Source organism: Bison bison, unplaced genomic scaffold, assembly GCF_000754665.1.
Source record: "Bison bison bison isolate TAMUID 2011002044 unplaced genomic scaffold, Bison_UMD1.0 scf7180017864035, whole genome shotgun sequence".
Classification (NCBI taxonomy): Eukaryota; Metazoa; Chordata; class Mammalia; order Artiodactyla; family Bovidae; genus Bison; species Bison bison.
The window spans coordinates 1,037,473-1,054,925 of NW_011494607.1; the positions used below are offsets into that span (position 1 = coordinate 1,037,473).

Here is a 17,453-nt window from a genome sequence, read left to right on the forward strand (position 1 = left end):
GAGTAACCACAAAGTCTGAATTCTCAAAAATCTAAATTACAATATAAGAAATTAAGTGCTTTCAAAATATAAAATATGAAATTAAAAAGTGACAATACCTTTTGGAGGATGGAGTTTATGGCCAGTTTTCTCACACCACCCAACTGGGTGGATATCCAGAGCATCGGCATTTACCCAGAAGTCGTAACAATCAGAGTATCCATCAAAGTGCAGCTTTATCCGGTATCCACAAACCTGTAATAGGTAAAGAACAGAATATTTGTGCACATGTACAAAAATAAATTAACATGGATCTCAAATATGATATGGATTATATTAGAGCACCATTGTTAAAAGCCACAAAAACAACTGAACAAATAACAAAATCTGAAAGCAAACGTTATTTTGTTGCGAAGAACTGAGCTAGGGGTTTCAGCCTCATTCCTAGTGCCATTAGAAGCACATGGATCTGGGTGAAGAATAATTCTCCCATGTAGACAAGTCCCCCTCTTTATCCCCTGCGTTGTACAAGCACAGGGTGCACAGCTCCTGCAGGGGCCCGGCGTGGGTGCCCTATTGTGCACTGGCTCAGTGCTGGCTATCTGTCCTTTACAAAGCTCCACACACAGTGATATCTGGCCAGACCAAGGCTGGTGCACACACGGGGAGAAGTCAACAGTCTCCTTTCCACCAGTAGCAGAGTTGTGAGAAAGAAGAGCTTCCCCAGTTCATACTTAGATGAAACAGGATCCCTGGAATGTGGTGAGAACTCACTCTATGTAACCCATGCCCAACACTGAGGTCACACATCTGCTTAAATTAGGGCGGCACTTGATTGGGAGAGTTCTAAGTTAAAAAGTCACGTGGGTTTATGGAACCTCTGCCAGGTCACGCTTGGCACTGGGCTCACAAAAGTTCAGCCTCTGAATCTTCTTCCCATTAGCACAGCAGATGGGTTCTATGTTCTGTAGGAGCCAAACTTCTTACAAGACCACTAAGTCACTGAAGGAAAATTATAAGCAAAACTAATACACAAGATCATCTGATTCTTTGAGGAAAATTTTAAAAGATACCTCCCCCAACTCAAGGGACAGAACAAGGAGTCAAGCACATAAATGAAAAAAAAAGTTCTAAAGAGTTCTCAGTAATATATTGTACTAAGTGAAAATGGAAGTCGCTCAGTCGTGCCAACTCTTTGCGACCCCATGGACAGTAGCCTGCACCAAGCTCCTCCAACCATGGGATTTTCTAGGCAAGAGTACTGGAGTGGGTTGCCATTTCCTTCTCCAGGGAATCTTCCCGATCCAGGGATGAAACCCAGGTCTCCCACATTGTAGACAGACGCTTTACCGTCTGAGCCACCAGGGAAGTCCATATATTGTACTAAGATACACATAATTGACTTGGACATTTTTTCCTGAAAAACTTCAGAGATACCTTGAAATACTAAAAATAATACAAGTATCTGTTGGTCTGTCTCTTATGTTAAGGAACATGGTATGGCAAAGGCTATGGTGTCAAATGGACCAGGGTCAAATCGTGGTTCTACTACTTTGAAGTTGTGTGACCTTATATACATCACTTAACCTCTCTGAGCCTCAGTTCCTTCATCTATAGAACAGGGATGAAAAAGGGTTCTTGCAAAGATTAAATGAGGTAATGTTTACAAAACACTAAGTACTGTGCCTGGCATAAAGGAAGTGTTCAACAAATGGCATCTTTTCCCATTATTAAAACCCTATAAGCACTATGTTATCTTAAAAATAAAGAGGAGGCAGAGCTTACCTCAGCCACAGTGAGGACGCAATACACAGACTGGTGTTCAGGGTCCACGCCTTCTAGTTTCATGCCAACTTTAAACCCATTTTTGTTATATGGAAAAGACTGATACTAAAATGTAAAATGACAGCAGTTTTAGTGACTGATAATCATTCTTAAGACTTTATAACCAAATCATAAACAGCTCTTAAAAATGCAGGGAAAAAAACAAAAAAGGATCACCCAATCATCTCATGTGAAAACAGACAACACAAAGAGATGACAGAAAAGGAAATTCAAATGTTTTACATATTCGGAAAGATGATCAACCCCCCCATAAGAGTCATACAAAGTAAAATTACAGTAAAATAGATTCCACTTATCAGACTGATAAAGATCAAAAAGTTTGGTTACACTAGCAAAGCTCTAGGGAAAGAGATGTATAAATACATTGCTAATAGGGATATAAATTTGTATAACCTCTAGCAATCTCCTGAGATCTATAAAAAAGAACATTCTCTTTGACTCAGCAATTTTAATCCTAGGAAGTTACCCAACAGAGATAGCCACATATGTGCAAAATGAGCAGTGTATGAGGCTATTCACTAAAGCATTTACTTACCAAAAGATTCATGTATATATATTATACATTCCACATAGTGGAGAAGGAAATGACAACCCACTCCAATATTTTTGCCTGGAAAATTCCATGGACAGAGGAGCCTGGCGGGCTACAGTCTGTGGGGTTGCAAAGAGTCGGACATGACTGAGCACACTCGCAGTCCATATATACAAATGATATTTCATCTCATATCTGTCCCATAATAACTTAAGCTGGTCTCTACTGACTGACACATGTATGTATGTAACACTCATGTGATATATATATGACATACATATATGACATTTATGTCAACCACAGTATGGACCAGTTTGTATTATTATGAAACAAACATAAGATGAAATATGTATGAGTATAAAAGACTGATGGAAGTGGGTAAATGAACTGAGATGGAATAATCTCCAAACTCAGTTAGACAAAAAAGCAAAGTTCAAAACAGTATGTGACATATGTCATCATGTGGTTAAAGGTAGGGGGAAGATTTGCCTATATATTGCTTACATGTACACGTAATTTTCTTATAGCACTTTAAATTTTGAATCATATGAATGTTTTGCTGATTCAAATAATTAACTGTATTTAAACTGTTTAAAGTGTAAAAATGTCTATTATGCAAAGGACCAAAGTTGCAAAAAATAATTATACAGAACAAGTCATATGCAATTGCTATTATATCTGAATTAAAGTCTTAATGTAAATGTAATCATCTCAACATTTACTATTCATCAGTTTTCAAAAAAAATTGTTGTTGAATATTCACCACTTCTTAAAAATGGTGCGTTAATATGTATGTAACAAAGTACTGATGGCAGATTTACTATATATCATGTGATACATAATTAAATCATTTAAATCAAGGGTCAGTGAACTACGATCTATGGGACACACCAGCCGACCACTGTTTTTGTGAATTAAATTTTACTGGAATATTAGCCATGTTCATTCATTTATACATTGCCTATGGCTGCTTTCATTACAAGAACAGAGTTAAGCTGTTACAAATGAGACCATATACTCCATAAAGCCTACAAGATTTTCTATTGCCCTTTATGGAAAAAGTCTGCTGATCCCTGGCTTAGCCCAGTGACAGCAGTTCCTACTCAGAACTACTTTTACTGATCTTAACTCACTTCTGATAAAAGATTTTTACTATAGTTTATTTAACAATCTGGTTTTTGATGTTCCGTTATATTATGCAAACCTTAGTAACTCATCTTTATTCTCTCAAAGCCATGACATTTTATGTTGTTTTTCTTTATCTACTAGTTTTTCAGTAGTAACAGAAGCACCCTCCTTCAAATCAATGCATGAAAGCCTAACAAACGTTGACAGAAAGCAGCGTCTGTCTGTAGGTGTGTGCTTGTATGTGCGTTGTGTGCCCACACATGTGGCTCTAGGGGAGGTGTGCATATATGATGATAGTTACCCTCCCACTTCCCCCTCCACATATGAAAAACAATATGTTTGAAAAAATTATCCCAAGTCACATTTCCTAGACAGATAGTAGAAACGGCAATACTAATTCCAGACCAGCGTTACAGCTCCTTTGCCCTTATGCACAATGCCTTCTAGAAAGGTCGGTACCTCCTTGAACAGCTTTGCCGGCACGGCCACAGCTTTCTCCTCTTCCAGGTAGGATGCCCAGCACCAAGCTTTCTTTCCTTTAGGAGGCAAACCTGAAAGGCAAGTGAGACTAAACTGATAGAATTTCCAGAGCAGGATACTTACTGTGAACTCTCACTTCCCTAACGACCCCTAGGCCTGGCTCTTCTCTTGTTTCCATGACTGGTATTTTCTCTTATTTCCATGACTGATATTTCTCAATTTCTTCCCCTGACTCCTCTTCTGAAGAAATGAGAGCTAAAAAGTAAACTATGTGTATACCCAGGAATGAGTGTAGAAGAAAGGAACAGAAGAACTTAAAGTACTTTTAAAAACTTAAAGTACTTTACTTAAAGTAAAGTACATTTACTTTAAGAACTTAAAGTAAATGAAGGAGACTCAGTAGGAAGCCAAGATAGAACAGAATCATGGAAGCTCAGCAAGTAAGAAGCAGGATGCTCCAAAGTTTTTTCCTAATGAATCAAGAAGCTGAGAACTGTGAAAAAGTCAGTGTACTGAGTAACTTAGGGACTGGCTGCTAACTTGGAGAAAGTGGGTTGGGGGGGGGGAATCAGTGCATCCAAGCCCAAATTTTAAGTTGCAAAAGAACACATAAATGATAAAAATACAGAGTCTACAGCAATTTTATTTGGGGTTAATTTAACAAAAAAATGAAAATGAAGAAAGGATATATAATGTTAGGCTTGATGGGAAAGCCTTTCCCTTTTAAAATTGAGGGAAAGATACTTGGAGATGAGCTTAGAACAGGCAATGATAAAGCTCTTGAAGAGGAAGAAAATGGGAAGACCTAAGAGAGGGAAATGGCTAAAGCAACAAGGCCACTGAAGGGCCAGAGCCCTGAGAGTAGAAGAAATGAAGGGGAAGGGACAGAAAGGACAAAGACATTTTTGAGGCAGAGTGCAGAGTAACTGGGAATTTACTACCTTTAATGTCAGTGATGAAATAGAGAAGGCCATCCAAATGTAAAAGTTAGGCTGTGTGCTTGATGCAAGTAGAAACATCTCAAACTGTTTTTAAGAGACGAACAAGGGAGGAATGTGGTTAAACCCTGAAGAGAAGCGCTGGGTTCAGGCCCTGATTCACGGGAACGATGTGATTGGCAGGTCAGGATGGGACTGTGCAAAGTACAGTGACCTAACATGGAAGACCGGCCGGGCAGATGTGGCAGGTCCTTCGACACACCCTAGTGGGGCACACAGAAGCTTCTGGGGAGACCAACCCAAGGTCCAGGAAGAATAAGGCAGCAAATTAGCCCACCAAGTACTGAAGGGCAGGGCCTAAGCTCTAGATTCCTCAGAGAATAAAGTGTTCCTCGAGAAATAAAGAAAGGAAAAAAGGGTACTGTGTCAGGAAGTCATGGTTGAGAGAAAACATTAAGAAAAAAAATCTAAAATTTTATGAAATGAGTAAGACCAGAGGTTTTAGTCAAAGTGCAGAAGTAAAAGAACCTACCTGATGGAAAAATAAATAACAGAAAATGATCTCAAGTTTTCCCTGATACTGCTTGAAACTTGCTAATTTCCATTTTCCCCTTGCCCTTTTCTACTTCTTCAAAACTCCAACTTTTATTGACACAATTTAACCAAAGAAAATCCCCAAACGATCCTTTAACTGCCATAGTGTGCGTTACAATTAAGACTAAAATGTCTGCCTGTGTGAAATATTTTCAACTTCATAAAATTACAAGTAAAACCTTCCTTTCATCAACTCACCCTGCTTTAATACAGCCGAATCACCTCGTCTTTTCCTTCGGGCTCTCTGTGAACCCCTCAGGATTCTCCCATCTTGTTTGTTTTCCTACGGTAAAGCAGAAAAGTTTATGATTTTTAAAAGTTCATGATATTGGCACCAATGAAAAGTTAGAGAGCTGTCAGAAAGCAATTTTTTGCACTGTTCTTCAGTTTCACTTCATAACTTTGAAAGAAAGAAAGAATATAGGTCACTTGAGAACTCTGTTGCTCTTGGCCTGAGGTCCTTACAAAATAAGAATATTTCCAAGAATTACACTCTGTTATAGCACAGATACTATTCCCACCTCCTTGAAAAGCTTTCTTCTTTCAGTTCCTTGACCACTCTGGTCTGGGTCCCCTGGTACCTCACCACCCCTCTTTCTTGGGCCTTTTGCTGACATCTCCTGCCATCTAATCCCCTTCTCTTCTTTATCCAATCACTCTCCTTAGGTTTGAAAGATTATCTGTCTGCTAAATATCCCCTGTTTATATCTCGAGCTCTGACTCATATATCCAGATGCCTACCTGGGATTTTTGCTTGGACATCTAATAAGTATCTCAAACGCATGATGGCCAACGTACTCTAATTTCTATACTCCACTCTGGCCTTCCCATTCTCAAGAAATGGTATGATTACCCAGTCAACAGTTCAAGCCAAAAAGCTAGGAGTTATCTCTCATCCTTCTCTCTCCCTCATATACCCTGCCAACTCTGCCTTTAGCATCTATCTCAAAACCACTGCCTTCTATCTTAAACAGCCCTCTTATTTAGTCTACTACAATAAGCTTCCAGCTGGTTTTCCTGATTCTACTCTGTTCTCATATGTCAAAGCTAGAGTGATCATTTTAAAACATCATATCAAAATATTCTCCTTGCCCTCTACTTTCCAATGGCTTCCCAGCACACTCAGAGTAAAGTGACAACCCATGACTCTGGTTTACCATAAAGCCCTGGACTGCAGAGAACTCTTCAGTCTCATCTTACTCCATTCTTCTCTAGCCTTCAAGGCTCAGCAACCTTGTCTTCTTTATTTCCTTAAATAAAGCATGCTATACATGTTTTTCATTATGGTCTTTTCCTCAAACAATTCCATTGCCCTGCAGAGCTCCTTACTCTCAACTTGACATCAGTCTCCTTATGCAGATCATACTGTCCAAGCCACCCTCCGTGGGAGGCCTCCTGATAACCTAGCCTGAAACAGTCAGATTATCTCAATGCTCTATTGTACTTCTCATCACAGTGCTTACCACAGGCTGATATTTCCCCTAGTGGTTTACTATAGGTCCCTGAGAAAAAAGATTCTGTCCTTCTGCTATCTTATTCATCTCTGAATTCCCAGCTCCTAAAACAGTGACTAACCAATAATCATTGCTCAATATTGATCTTAAGGAAAATGCTTTGAGACTTCAAAGTTGTCTTTTCATATAGAGCTACTAATAAATACTTTAGAGATGTTTATGTTTTAATTAGCATATTTTGAATTAGTTTTCCCTAAATATATCTGACATTTATCTGCCATTTTCTACCTACTCGCATAGTATTATAAGATCTGTCTGCAATTTACCAAAATGAGATTGGCATTTTGCTGTCAAGAAGAATTTAAAATTAATTTGCAGAACTGAAGGTTCTGCCAGTGACTCTCTCACTCCAGCAATAAATTTCAGGACTTCCTACTTCTTCACCCTGAGGGAGGGGTACTATACTATTTATTATTCTCATCATGAGATGAGGACTGTGACACACAGAGAGGACAGGTGGGCACTCTGCTGATGGTAAAACAAGGTCACAGAAGCAGCACTGAAACCCTGGTGCCACCTGCAGAAGGAGAAGCCCTGTGGGTACTGACCATCTCATCATCCCGCTCTTCTTCCTCCTTGGAGTCAGCTTTCAGAGATAACTTTGGCTTTTTCTTCCTACTACACTTAGAATCTTCTTCCTCGTTGTCTTCTCCCATGTCCCTTTCTTCCTTCTGATCTCTGCTGAATTCATAAACCCAAAAGAGTGACTAGGAAACAATACCCATCAAATATCTGCATGTTGATTAGCAATGCAAAAACCTTTTAAAAATATTTAACCAGGAAGAGAAATGTGTATGTATTAGAATATCATAGATAAGAGACACTTCAGACAAAAATCATGAATGACACTGTCAAGACAAAAAGTGGAAATTAGCTTATATATTAATTTATATAATTATTATAATTATGTAATTAATGATAGAATTTTAAAAGGGCACCAGCCCTACAGGTGAAACAGGTTCTAACAAGTTTTAAATTATTGGTTTTTCACAGCTACTATCCATACTAATAAAAGAATCGATTATCTGGAGCTATCCTAGTCTTTGGTGGCGATTTTAAAGCAACAATCTAGCAATTATTGAGAATGCCAAGTTCAATCAAAAAAGGCCAAATGTAATCTGGCAAAATACCAGATGGCCAACAAAAACAGACAATTCCCCAGCCTGTGCTAATTAAAATACATGAGAAACTCCAAAAGAACATAAATACCAAGTCATTTATTTGCAGTAGACAAGTACTTGCAGGAAATACACCTTGTTAGTGATAAGTTGACCTCATCAGAGTCCCGCAAGGCAATCACACCACCATCAGTCACAGCTGATGGCCCTGTCTCAGAATCCTCAGTCTGTCCTGAGAATCACAGAGACACAATTACAAGACTCCTCACTATGGCCATTTAGTGGATGCTCAGTCAGGGGAAGCTGTATTTCATTCATGGAGTTTTAGCTCAATTGCCTAAGAACTCTTAAAATTTAAACCCAAGTACATTTTCACAAGCATCAGCGTCACTAAAACGTGTATGTAGCCCAAAGAGATCTAAATACTCTTGGCTGGGGAGAAAATTAATGTAAATAAAAGACTAAAGAAAGAGGCCAAGATTGTATTGCAGGTAGGACATGAGCAGTATAACTGAAGCCACCTGGTCCAGCAGTGGGATTAGGGTCCAAGTGCCTCCGAAGGGAAAGTCTTGAGGGGTGGGGTGGGGTGGGGGGGGGAGCATTTGGATGACAGACGTCAGAGAACACTAAACCTCTCTATTCCCAAGCACCAGGCCCTTGGACTCTAAAACTCATTTTATAAGTGGAATGTGGGCAAAAACCTACTTGTCTTTAATATGTCGAGCACAGTTCTGGCTGCAGTGGTTCCCTCCAGAAAGACACTCATCTACGTTGCCATACTGACAACAGTTCTCACAGAATTGAAGCCCTTCTACTTTCACTGGGTCCTTCAGCCTGAAAGGCATTCCAGTCTTCTCAGAAAAGACTAGAAGGTGAAAAGAAGAAAAAAAAAAAAAAAAACTTAAAACCATGACAAAAATCGTGGCAAAATACATTTAAACTTTTTCTTCTAATAATTTTGTTAGCAACACAATAAAAAGGATAATGTTTGTTGAATGAATGAATGAACATTGATCATTCCTTTGGGAAGGACAGGTGGATGGGCTGGACTGGGATCACACAAATCATTTACATAACAAAACCACCTGTAGAAAAGACAAGCAAAAGCTTGTCTTATGCCTTTTCTACAGAGTTCAAAGTAAAATGGAAAAAAATTTCATTAGTCACTAAATTCAGAAGATGAAATTGTCCGTCCATAGAGTCCTTTACAGCTGTTATCTTTTTGACAAAATTTAAAAAGAGTTATCTATGTTATATAATGTTTTTGATGAGTTTTAGTTAATGGGCTGAATCATCTTTCTATTTTACTTTTAATGTAGCAGATCTCCTGAATCATAATTATCCATATTGTCTAGGAGTCCACATTTCCTTTCGTCTGAATCATTAGGCTAATCATTCATTCAGCAAACACTTATTAGGCACCCATTTATGCTAGACACTGATAATGATAGTACAGACCTTGCCCAAGAGAGCTCACAGTCTAGAAGAGAAGACAGGCAAGAAAACCAATATTTATAATAAAATGTGATACATGCAATAATTGAAGCATGAACAAGTTCCAGAAGCAGTGCAGAGGAAGAAGTGACTCATCCAGCCCGGGGTGGGGGTGCGGGGGGGGCAGTGGGTAGTTCGAGAAAAGATTTTCTGATAGAAAGCCTCAATAGAGTTTTGAAGGCCAAAGAGGAATTTACCAACTGGACAAAGAGAGAAACAGCATCCTGGCCAGAAGAAACAGTGTGAGCAAAGGCAAGGAAGCATGAAACCACATAGTCCTGGGAGAATTCTATGTAATTCAGTGCTGCTGGCCCTGCCAGAACACAGCGTACAAAGAACAGAACAGAGAGCAAAGAGACAAAAGCAAGCATGTGGGTGCGGGTCACCCAGATCTTTGTATGTTTTGCTAAAGAGACAAGAAGAAGTTGGTGAAGTGTCAGATAAGCAATCTACATCAGTTCCTCTCACTTCAGTGTGCTGGATAAATTGGGGGAGATCAGAAGCAGAGGGATTTTTTAAGAGATGTCTGCAGTGGTTCAAGTGAGAGGTGATAAGGGCCTAAATGAAGACAGCGGCAGTGATAATAAGTAGAAAAGGCCAGATCTGAGACATATTTAGGAAACACAAACCAAGAGGATTCAGTAATAGGCTATGGGGCTGGGAGAGACCAAATTCAGGACGACTCCTAGATTCCTTGCTTGTCCGCTGGATGGATGGTGCTACCATCAACTGATATTACGGGCTACAGAAGGAAAAGCAGGTTGGGGGACGGGAGAAAGAAATAGAAAATGAATCGCATTTTAGACATGTGGAGTTTGAGGTACCTGTGGGACATCCAGGTGGAGATGTCCAGTAGGCAGGTGGAAATACGGGCCTGGAGCTCGGGGGAGAGGTCGGGGCTGGAGATATAGATTTAGGAGTCATCAGCATATAGGTGTTAGTTACAACCATCGGAGCAGATGAGAAAAAAGTGGCAGGCTTTTGGCTAAATCACCTGGGTAGGCTATTACAACATGAATTTACTTGGTAATTTTCAATTAACCTTGTGCTATGACAGATCTGGCTTGAGGAAAGAAGACACTTTACAGTTATTTCAAAAATATTAAAGCTGGTTCCATATCAGTTTCATTATAGAAATTTACCTAAGAATATGTGACATGAAGATCACCCAGGATTTTCAAAGTTCAGCCTATTATAAAACCTTAGTCTTACATTAAAAACTCTCCAAAAAAAAAAAAGAGAAAGGACAATGCAGATGGCCCACTCTTACCTTCTTGAGCAGTTGGTACCATCCAAGTTGTAGTTGCTGTTGCTTTTTTAACATTTTCCATCTCACTCTCATCTGTAATAACTTCCAGGGCTCCAAACTCATTTACACGGAACTAGCAGCAACAGAAGAAAGAGGCAGAATTTATAAAAGTGTTCAGAACTGTCACCATTTAAAGGCTGACACTTAGAGTCTACATTTTAAGAGTTAATTTCAACAATTATATTCAGATAAGCCCCAATTATATCCAGATAAACTCACTACCATGATGAAAACCTTTGCATTTAAAAAATCTGGAATTTCGGGAAGAGGGAACAGAACAACGCGGCAAAGCACTTCTTAACAACACAAGCCACCACTTTTGCACTGTCCCTTGGAGTTGCCAGCTCACTTCTTTGGCTCTCAATTTCAAATACTGTTTTTTTGGCTAAGGCTTTTTTTTTTTTCACATTTCATATTACGGTTTATTTAATAATTAAAGTTAGTAAAAGCAGAATTACTGTTTTCCCAGAAATCAACTTGTCTCACCCAAGATCACCTAGTTCAAAGAGCAGGAAAAATTACCATTTTAGAAATTCTGACTTGTACATCCAATCTCCATATTCCAAGATGTGAAGAAGGAAGGCTGAAGCATGAGTCATGGGACTCCCCCCAGGCTCTATATTTTCTCTTTCACTGCTCTTTAGAATTCTCCATTATAGTCATTCACTTCTAGTCCTCCCAAACAACTGGTAATATCTGAGAGATCTGAACAAGTCTACTAGCCTCAGGCCAAGTTTACCACTAAAAAGTAAGAGCATTTTGATTTCATGGGTATTCTGGACTCCAAATATTGAAAATTTCCTCTCACCTCATCTCATGGCAAGCCTCAAACCAAATATTCTTCTGCAATCTCCTGGGCATCCTCTGTGGAATCATACTGGGCATAATGTGTTGAAAGCCTTGAACCACTACCTGTGTGCAGGGGCCCCATCCTCTTTGAAACAGCTAGGTTAACTCACATTCATGAGAGTCAAAGTTACCCTGTATTCCTTCTGTTTTCCCATAAAACAGAATGACATAAGAGATTCACTAATTTTACCAGGGGACAAAGAGCTAGAAAGCTCAAAATTCAAAAGGATCATAAAACATTGGCTTAAAGTTCTTAGATCGCTCCCAGAAATATATGAACATGCAAATATGCAGTATTTAAAATGAGGCCTTCTATTTTCCAATTAAAAATCTGTTTGGTCAACATGCCAACAGAATGATTAATTTTATCAAACTAGATTCAGTCTACAAGTCAGAAAAATCTTCAGCCAAATTTACAACTAATTATTCTTTCCACCAGGTGAAAACAGCACCTTAAACAATTTTCTGCACATGGTCCACAATTATTAAAAGCTTTCTAGATAGAACAAGTGACATAGTTATGGAAAGTGAAAATGTTTTCTCCCTATTATATATTTCAGATACAAGTTCCCAGGTAGCATGCATATACTAAACCTGTGGATTCACCTAAAAATGTCAGTTTAAGAGGTGGTAAAAAGTCAATTGGGAAGGAAAGAGCTAAAAATAACTTCACTTGTTGGGAAAAAATAAAGTTTTAAATGATCAACACTGAAACCAGAATATTTGAAAATAAAGCTGATAGTACCATCTACTGGGCAAGAGTAGAAAAGTCAAGCCATCATGATTATTAATTAATGACGTTAAAAATGATGGTGGAAAATCAATTCTGAATGGAATTTTTAAAAAACTAGCATTAGCCCAGGTAAGTAAGTTTACTTTTATTATATGCTGATGTTAATTTAAGCTTTTTGATAAATATTAATACAAAATGTGGGAAACAGTACAAAACATTTACATTGCACAGAAAGTCTTCTGTGGTTCAAATTTCCAGACTGCTGCTAAACTACACGCTGGCATTTCAAACGCTGAGAAAGAGAGTGCAGCTGAATGGATCTTCACATCAAAATTCAGACCTGTGACACCTGGGAGTTTTAGGCTCACGTTTAAAGTTAAAAGATAATATTCCCACAGAACAACATTTAATTCTAGTTATCTTTTCCTTCTCCTAATATTCACTGCCAGTAACTGACCTACAGTCTAAGCACAAAGTAAAGATACAATGCACTTAGGAACACGGTTAACTCCTGTAAGCCGGGGACCCATGGATGGACTTCAGGGATTGATAAATCACATCAAATAAATGCAAAATTATGGTTAAGGGCAGACATTGATTTATCTGTGGATAGGGTTCATTAAGTTTAAAGGCATCCTATACTGCTGGGGAAAAACAAAACAAAACAAAACAGAACTCCTAAAGGAAAACAGACAGAACACTGTCTGACATAAATTATAGGAATATTTCCAGGGGATCTATCTCCTAACACACAAGAAATAAAAGCCCAAAGAGGGGCACCTATTTAAATGTAAAAGCTTTGCACAGTACACGTCAACAAAAGGAAAAGAGAACCTACTGAATGGGAGAAAATACCTGCAAATGATATGAGCAACAGGGGTTAACATCTATTTATCTAAACAGCTTATACACCTCAACACCAAAAAACAAACAGCCCAACTAAAAAATGAGCAGAAGAACATAATAGACATTTTCCCAAAAAAGACAACGAATGGCCAATAGACACATAAAAAGATGCTCAACATCGCTAATCATCAGGGAACTGCAAATCAAAACCACTGTCGTTGTATGTTTCATCACCTCACAACCGTCAGAACGGCCATCATGAAACTGGACACAAACAACAAATTTTGGCGAGGATATGGAGAAAAGGAAACCCTCCTATACTTTGGTGGGATTGTAACTTGGTGTACTCATTGTGGAGAACACTATGGAAGATTCTCAAAGACCTAAAAACAGAACTACCATATGAGCCAACAGTTTCATTCCTAAGAATATATCAAAAAACCCCAAACACTAATTTTAAAACATATTTGCACCCCAATGATTATAGCAGCATTGTTTACAACTGCCAAGACATGGATGCAACCTAAGTGTCCAACAGATGAATGGATAAAGAAAATGTGATATACACACACACAAACACAATGGAATACTATGCAGCCACAAAAAGAATGAAATTTTGCCATATGCAGCAACATGGATAAGTGATACAAGTCAGACAGAGAAACACAAATATTTTATGGTATCACTCATATACGGAATCTAAAAACAACAACAAACTAGTGAATATAACAAAAAGAAACATACTTACAGATATAGAGAACAAACTATTGGTTACCAGTGGGGAGAGGGAAAGGCGACAAGGCAACATGGGGGTAAGGCACTAGGAGTTATAAACTATCAGGTACAATATAAGCTATAAGGATATATTGTACAACATGGGGGAATATAACCAATGTCAATAATTATAAGTAGACTAGAACCTTTTAAAATTGCAAATCACTAAATTGTACACCTGTAACTTATAATAAAACATTAACCTCAAAGTATTTTTAAAGTATCCTATGATATGCTCAAAGTCTGAAATTGGTAACATTTTTATGAATGCTGCTAGAACCATAGAAACTTGATAAAATCACTTTTTTTCCCAGGTTATTGGTTCTTTTAGACACCTTAAAAGCAGTATAAAAAAAATAGCAACTGACTCTATTCTACAATCAAGAATGCAAAAATTTACAAACTTTATAAAAGGGCTTTATAAAGCAAATCAAGCATATCAGTTGAGACTAACTTTTTCTGTTAGTGGATACATATAGGTCAATCAGAAAACAATTATGCCTGAAATATATAAGGGGTTGAGAAGGTTTTACTTGTTTGTCTTGGCTTAAACTACCTTTGATTCATTCTCTTCTTTATTTTTGCTTATAGAGACAAAGGATCTTTAGCCTATTTGTGCCTGTCTTTAATAACAGAACATTAAAAGACACTGCTGAGATTACTGTTTTTATTACTTACTAATTTGAAATAAATGTTGAGTTCTACTTACCAATCTATTTTAAGGGCAAAGATATTTAGTAACTAAAGTGTTCTGAACGCCAATCAAGACAAGGCAAAACCCTGCACAAAGAGTGTAGTGAATTTTCCAGTTGGGTTTCTGCATCACTGCTGCTGGGTCTTGCTCCCGGTTAAGTGGCAACTATTCTTTCGAGATAAGATGCTATCACTGTTGGGAGTGTACCGACATTTTACTGAGGGATGCTGGAAGGCTAAATCCTTATGACACAGAGGAATAATTCTCTGTGGATCAATTTCAGAAATCGTATAAGAAGTTTAGGTAGAGAACTGCTTAGGGACAGCAAGCCCTACCGTGCATCTTTCCACTAGCCTCACCACTTAAGTCGCCTGCCTGCTCTTACAGCTGGCCCTGAGATATTAATCTACAAACACTGATGTGCATTTTAAAGGAACAAATGAGACAACAGTAAAGTTTCCAAAGCTTGTTTAAGTGAAAATGTCTTGTTAATGACTACAAGAGGACCAGCAGACACTTCCTGGTCTCCCCTAATACTGGACTTCCTGATGCTGACCCCCTTTCTGAATGTCCCTCTCTCTCCCTTCTCCCATCCCCGTCCCAAAAAGTCCTCACAGACTCCTACCTATTTTCAGGCACCTGAAAGCTCACGTGACATCTGTTTCCAAAACCCTCCTGATCCCTCCAGCTAACATAATACTGCCTCTAAACTGCTGTTAACATTTTCCTTTCATCTCTTTTGATATGAAAACATTTCTCTTGTTAGACTGAAGAATAGCAGTGTAAGAGAATCCATTTTAAAATCAGAAAAGCCTGGTTTTAAGACCCAGTTCTACCAATAACTAACTGTCTGACCTTGAGCAAGTGACATTAACCACCCCAGGCCTCTGTTTACTTCATCTGTAAACTAACATCAGTGACAGAAACTGCCTCAAATGGGTTAAATAAGTGACTTAAAGTAAAAGGCGTAGGGCCAATCCCTGATGGCTCAGTGTGTAAAGAATCCACCTGCAATTCAGGAAACACAGGAGACAAAGGTTCGATCTCTGGGTTGGGAAGATCCTCTGGAGAAGGAAAAGGCAACCCACTCCAGTATTCTTGCCTGGGAAATCCCATGGACAGAGGACTCTAGCAGGCCACATAGCCAATGGGGTCGCAAAGAGTCGGACACAACTGAGCAACTAAGCACAAGAAACAGAGAGCTCACCAGAGAATAAGTTCTCTATTCTTTCTGCTACTGCACCCAAAAAAGGAGCTTTTGCACTCTGCTTCCTATAAGGGTTGGTTAGCCCAGTGGGAAGTGGGGAATGGGGACTCCAGCAACAGAGACCAGTAAAAAGAGACCAAGGTGTGAATGAGCTGACTGGGCTGGAAAGGAAACCGGGTGGCATGGAGATGTGAAACAAGATGCAGCTGGGGAGAAAAGTAATGGTCAGACCACCAAAAACCTTTTGTGGTGAACTTAAGGGGTTTGAACTTTATCACGAAAGATACAGGAAACTGCTAAGGATTTTAAGCAGAAGAGTGATGTAACTTGATTGGCCAGCAATCATGAGGCTTTTACAGAGAAAAGTTCTTTCAAAACGGCAATAAACTGAAGCATATAAAAACCTGTTCCTATGAAAAGAAACTGACTTCTATGTATTTCCTGAATTAACTTCAGCTGGTTGTCTTAGTGACTGCACATTAGGAAAGCCACATACCTTCATCCATTAAAAAAAAGAAGAGCTTCTAGGGTCAAATAGGCAAAGTATGATGCAGGAGAGTAAATTTCATGATTTATTTAAAATTCTTTCCAATAACTTAATTGTGAAAAAATAAATTTCTCAATTAGATCTCCTAAGCAACTCAAATTTTAATATGAAGAGCAAGTGAGTCCTAAGCAATATAATCAACTGGTGAGTCTTTGACTCTCTTTGGATAAAAGGAGTTCTAAAGTAGAAAATGTTTTTTAAATTATTTTTTTAAGTGGGATATCAAACTGTCAACAGCACATAAAGTAAACTGGGTACATGGCAATTACCCAGGTAATTAGATGAGTCTAAAAGTCAAATCAAATAACCTAGTTTATAATACCCACTAAGTGGCTTAATTACCTGATTACCTTTATAAAAGTAATAGGTTAATTCCTAAAATCCATTGCTTAAAAACCTTCAGGCAATCTAAATTTCTCAGGGATGGAGATGTCACTCTATTATTAAAATCTAACTGAAAAAAAAGTATAAATTTCATCATCCACCTGACACACACACACACACAAAAAGCCATTCAGAAGAAAAAGGATAAAAATGTACAAGAAAAATAAGACTCTGAAACAATAAAAAAGGTAGTTTACATAATACACCATAAAGCAAGAAAAGATAGAATTTGTTAATTTTTTTTACACGTATTTTTTTTTAATCCTTATAACCAGCTTATGACATAGATCCTATATCCCCATTTTACAGACAAAGATTCTGAAGTTCAATTTAAACAAAACTCATTTAGCTAGTATGTGGTTGACACTATCAGAATCTCAAACAGTTGTTCTTTCTCAAAATTTTCAGCACTCTATTTCCATCATATCTAATTCAGATGAACATTTGGAGAATGTTAGAGCAGATAAAATCCTTGGTATTCATTTAAT

General features: G+C 38.2%; 1 protein-coding gene across 7 annotated transcripts in view; it reads right to left on the reverse strand.

Moving 5' to 3' along the window:
- L3MBTL3 (l(3)mbt-like 3 (Drosophila)) overlaps positions 1–17,453 on the reverse strand; it is a 104,923-nt gene that overhangs the window by 64,185 nt on the left and 23,285 nt on the right. For 3 of the 7 annotated variants that reach the window (XM_010834637.1, XM_010834634.1, XM_010834635.1), the window contains 8 exons: positions 10,893–11,004; positions 10,447–10,521; positions 8,834–8,993; positions 7,559–7,691; positions 5,695–5,779; positions 3,944–4,035; positions 1,765–1,869; positions 99–234 (listed from right to left, as the gene is read on the reverse strand). In XM_010834637.1, coding sequence (XP_010832939.1) covers positions 99–234; positions 1,765–1,869; positions 3,944–4,035; positions 5,695–5,779; positions 7,559–7,691; positions 8,834–8,993; positions 10,447–10,521; positions 10,893–11,004 — 898 coding nt within the window. The remainder of the gene's footprint in view (positions 1–98; positions 235–1,764; positions 1,870–3,943; positions 4,036–5,694; positions 5,780–7,558; positions 7,692–8,833; positions 8,994–10,446; positions 10,522–10,892; positions 11,005–17,453) is intronic. The other 4 variants (XM_010834638.1, XM_010834639.1, XM_010834641.1 and 1 more) reach the window with 4 other exon arrangements.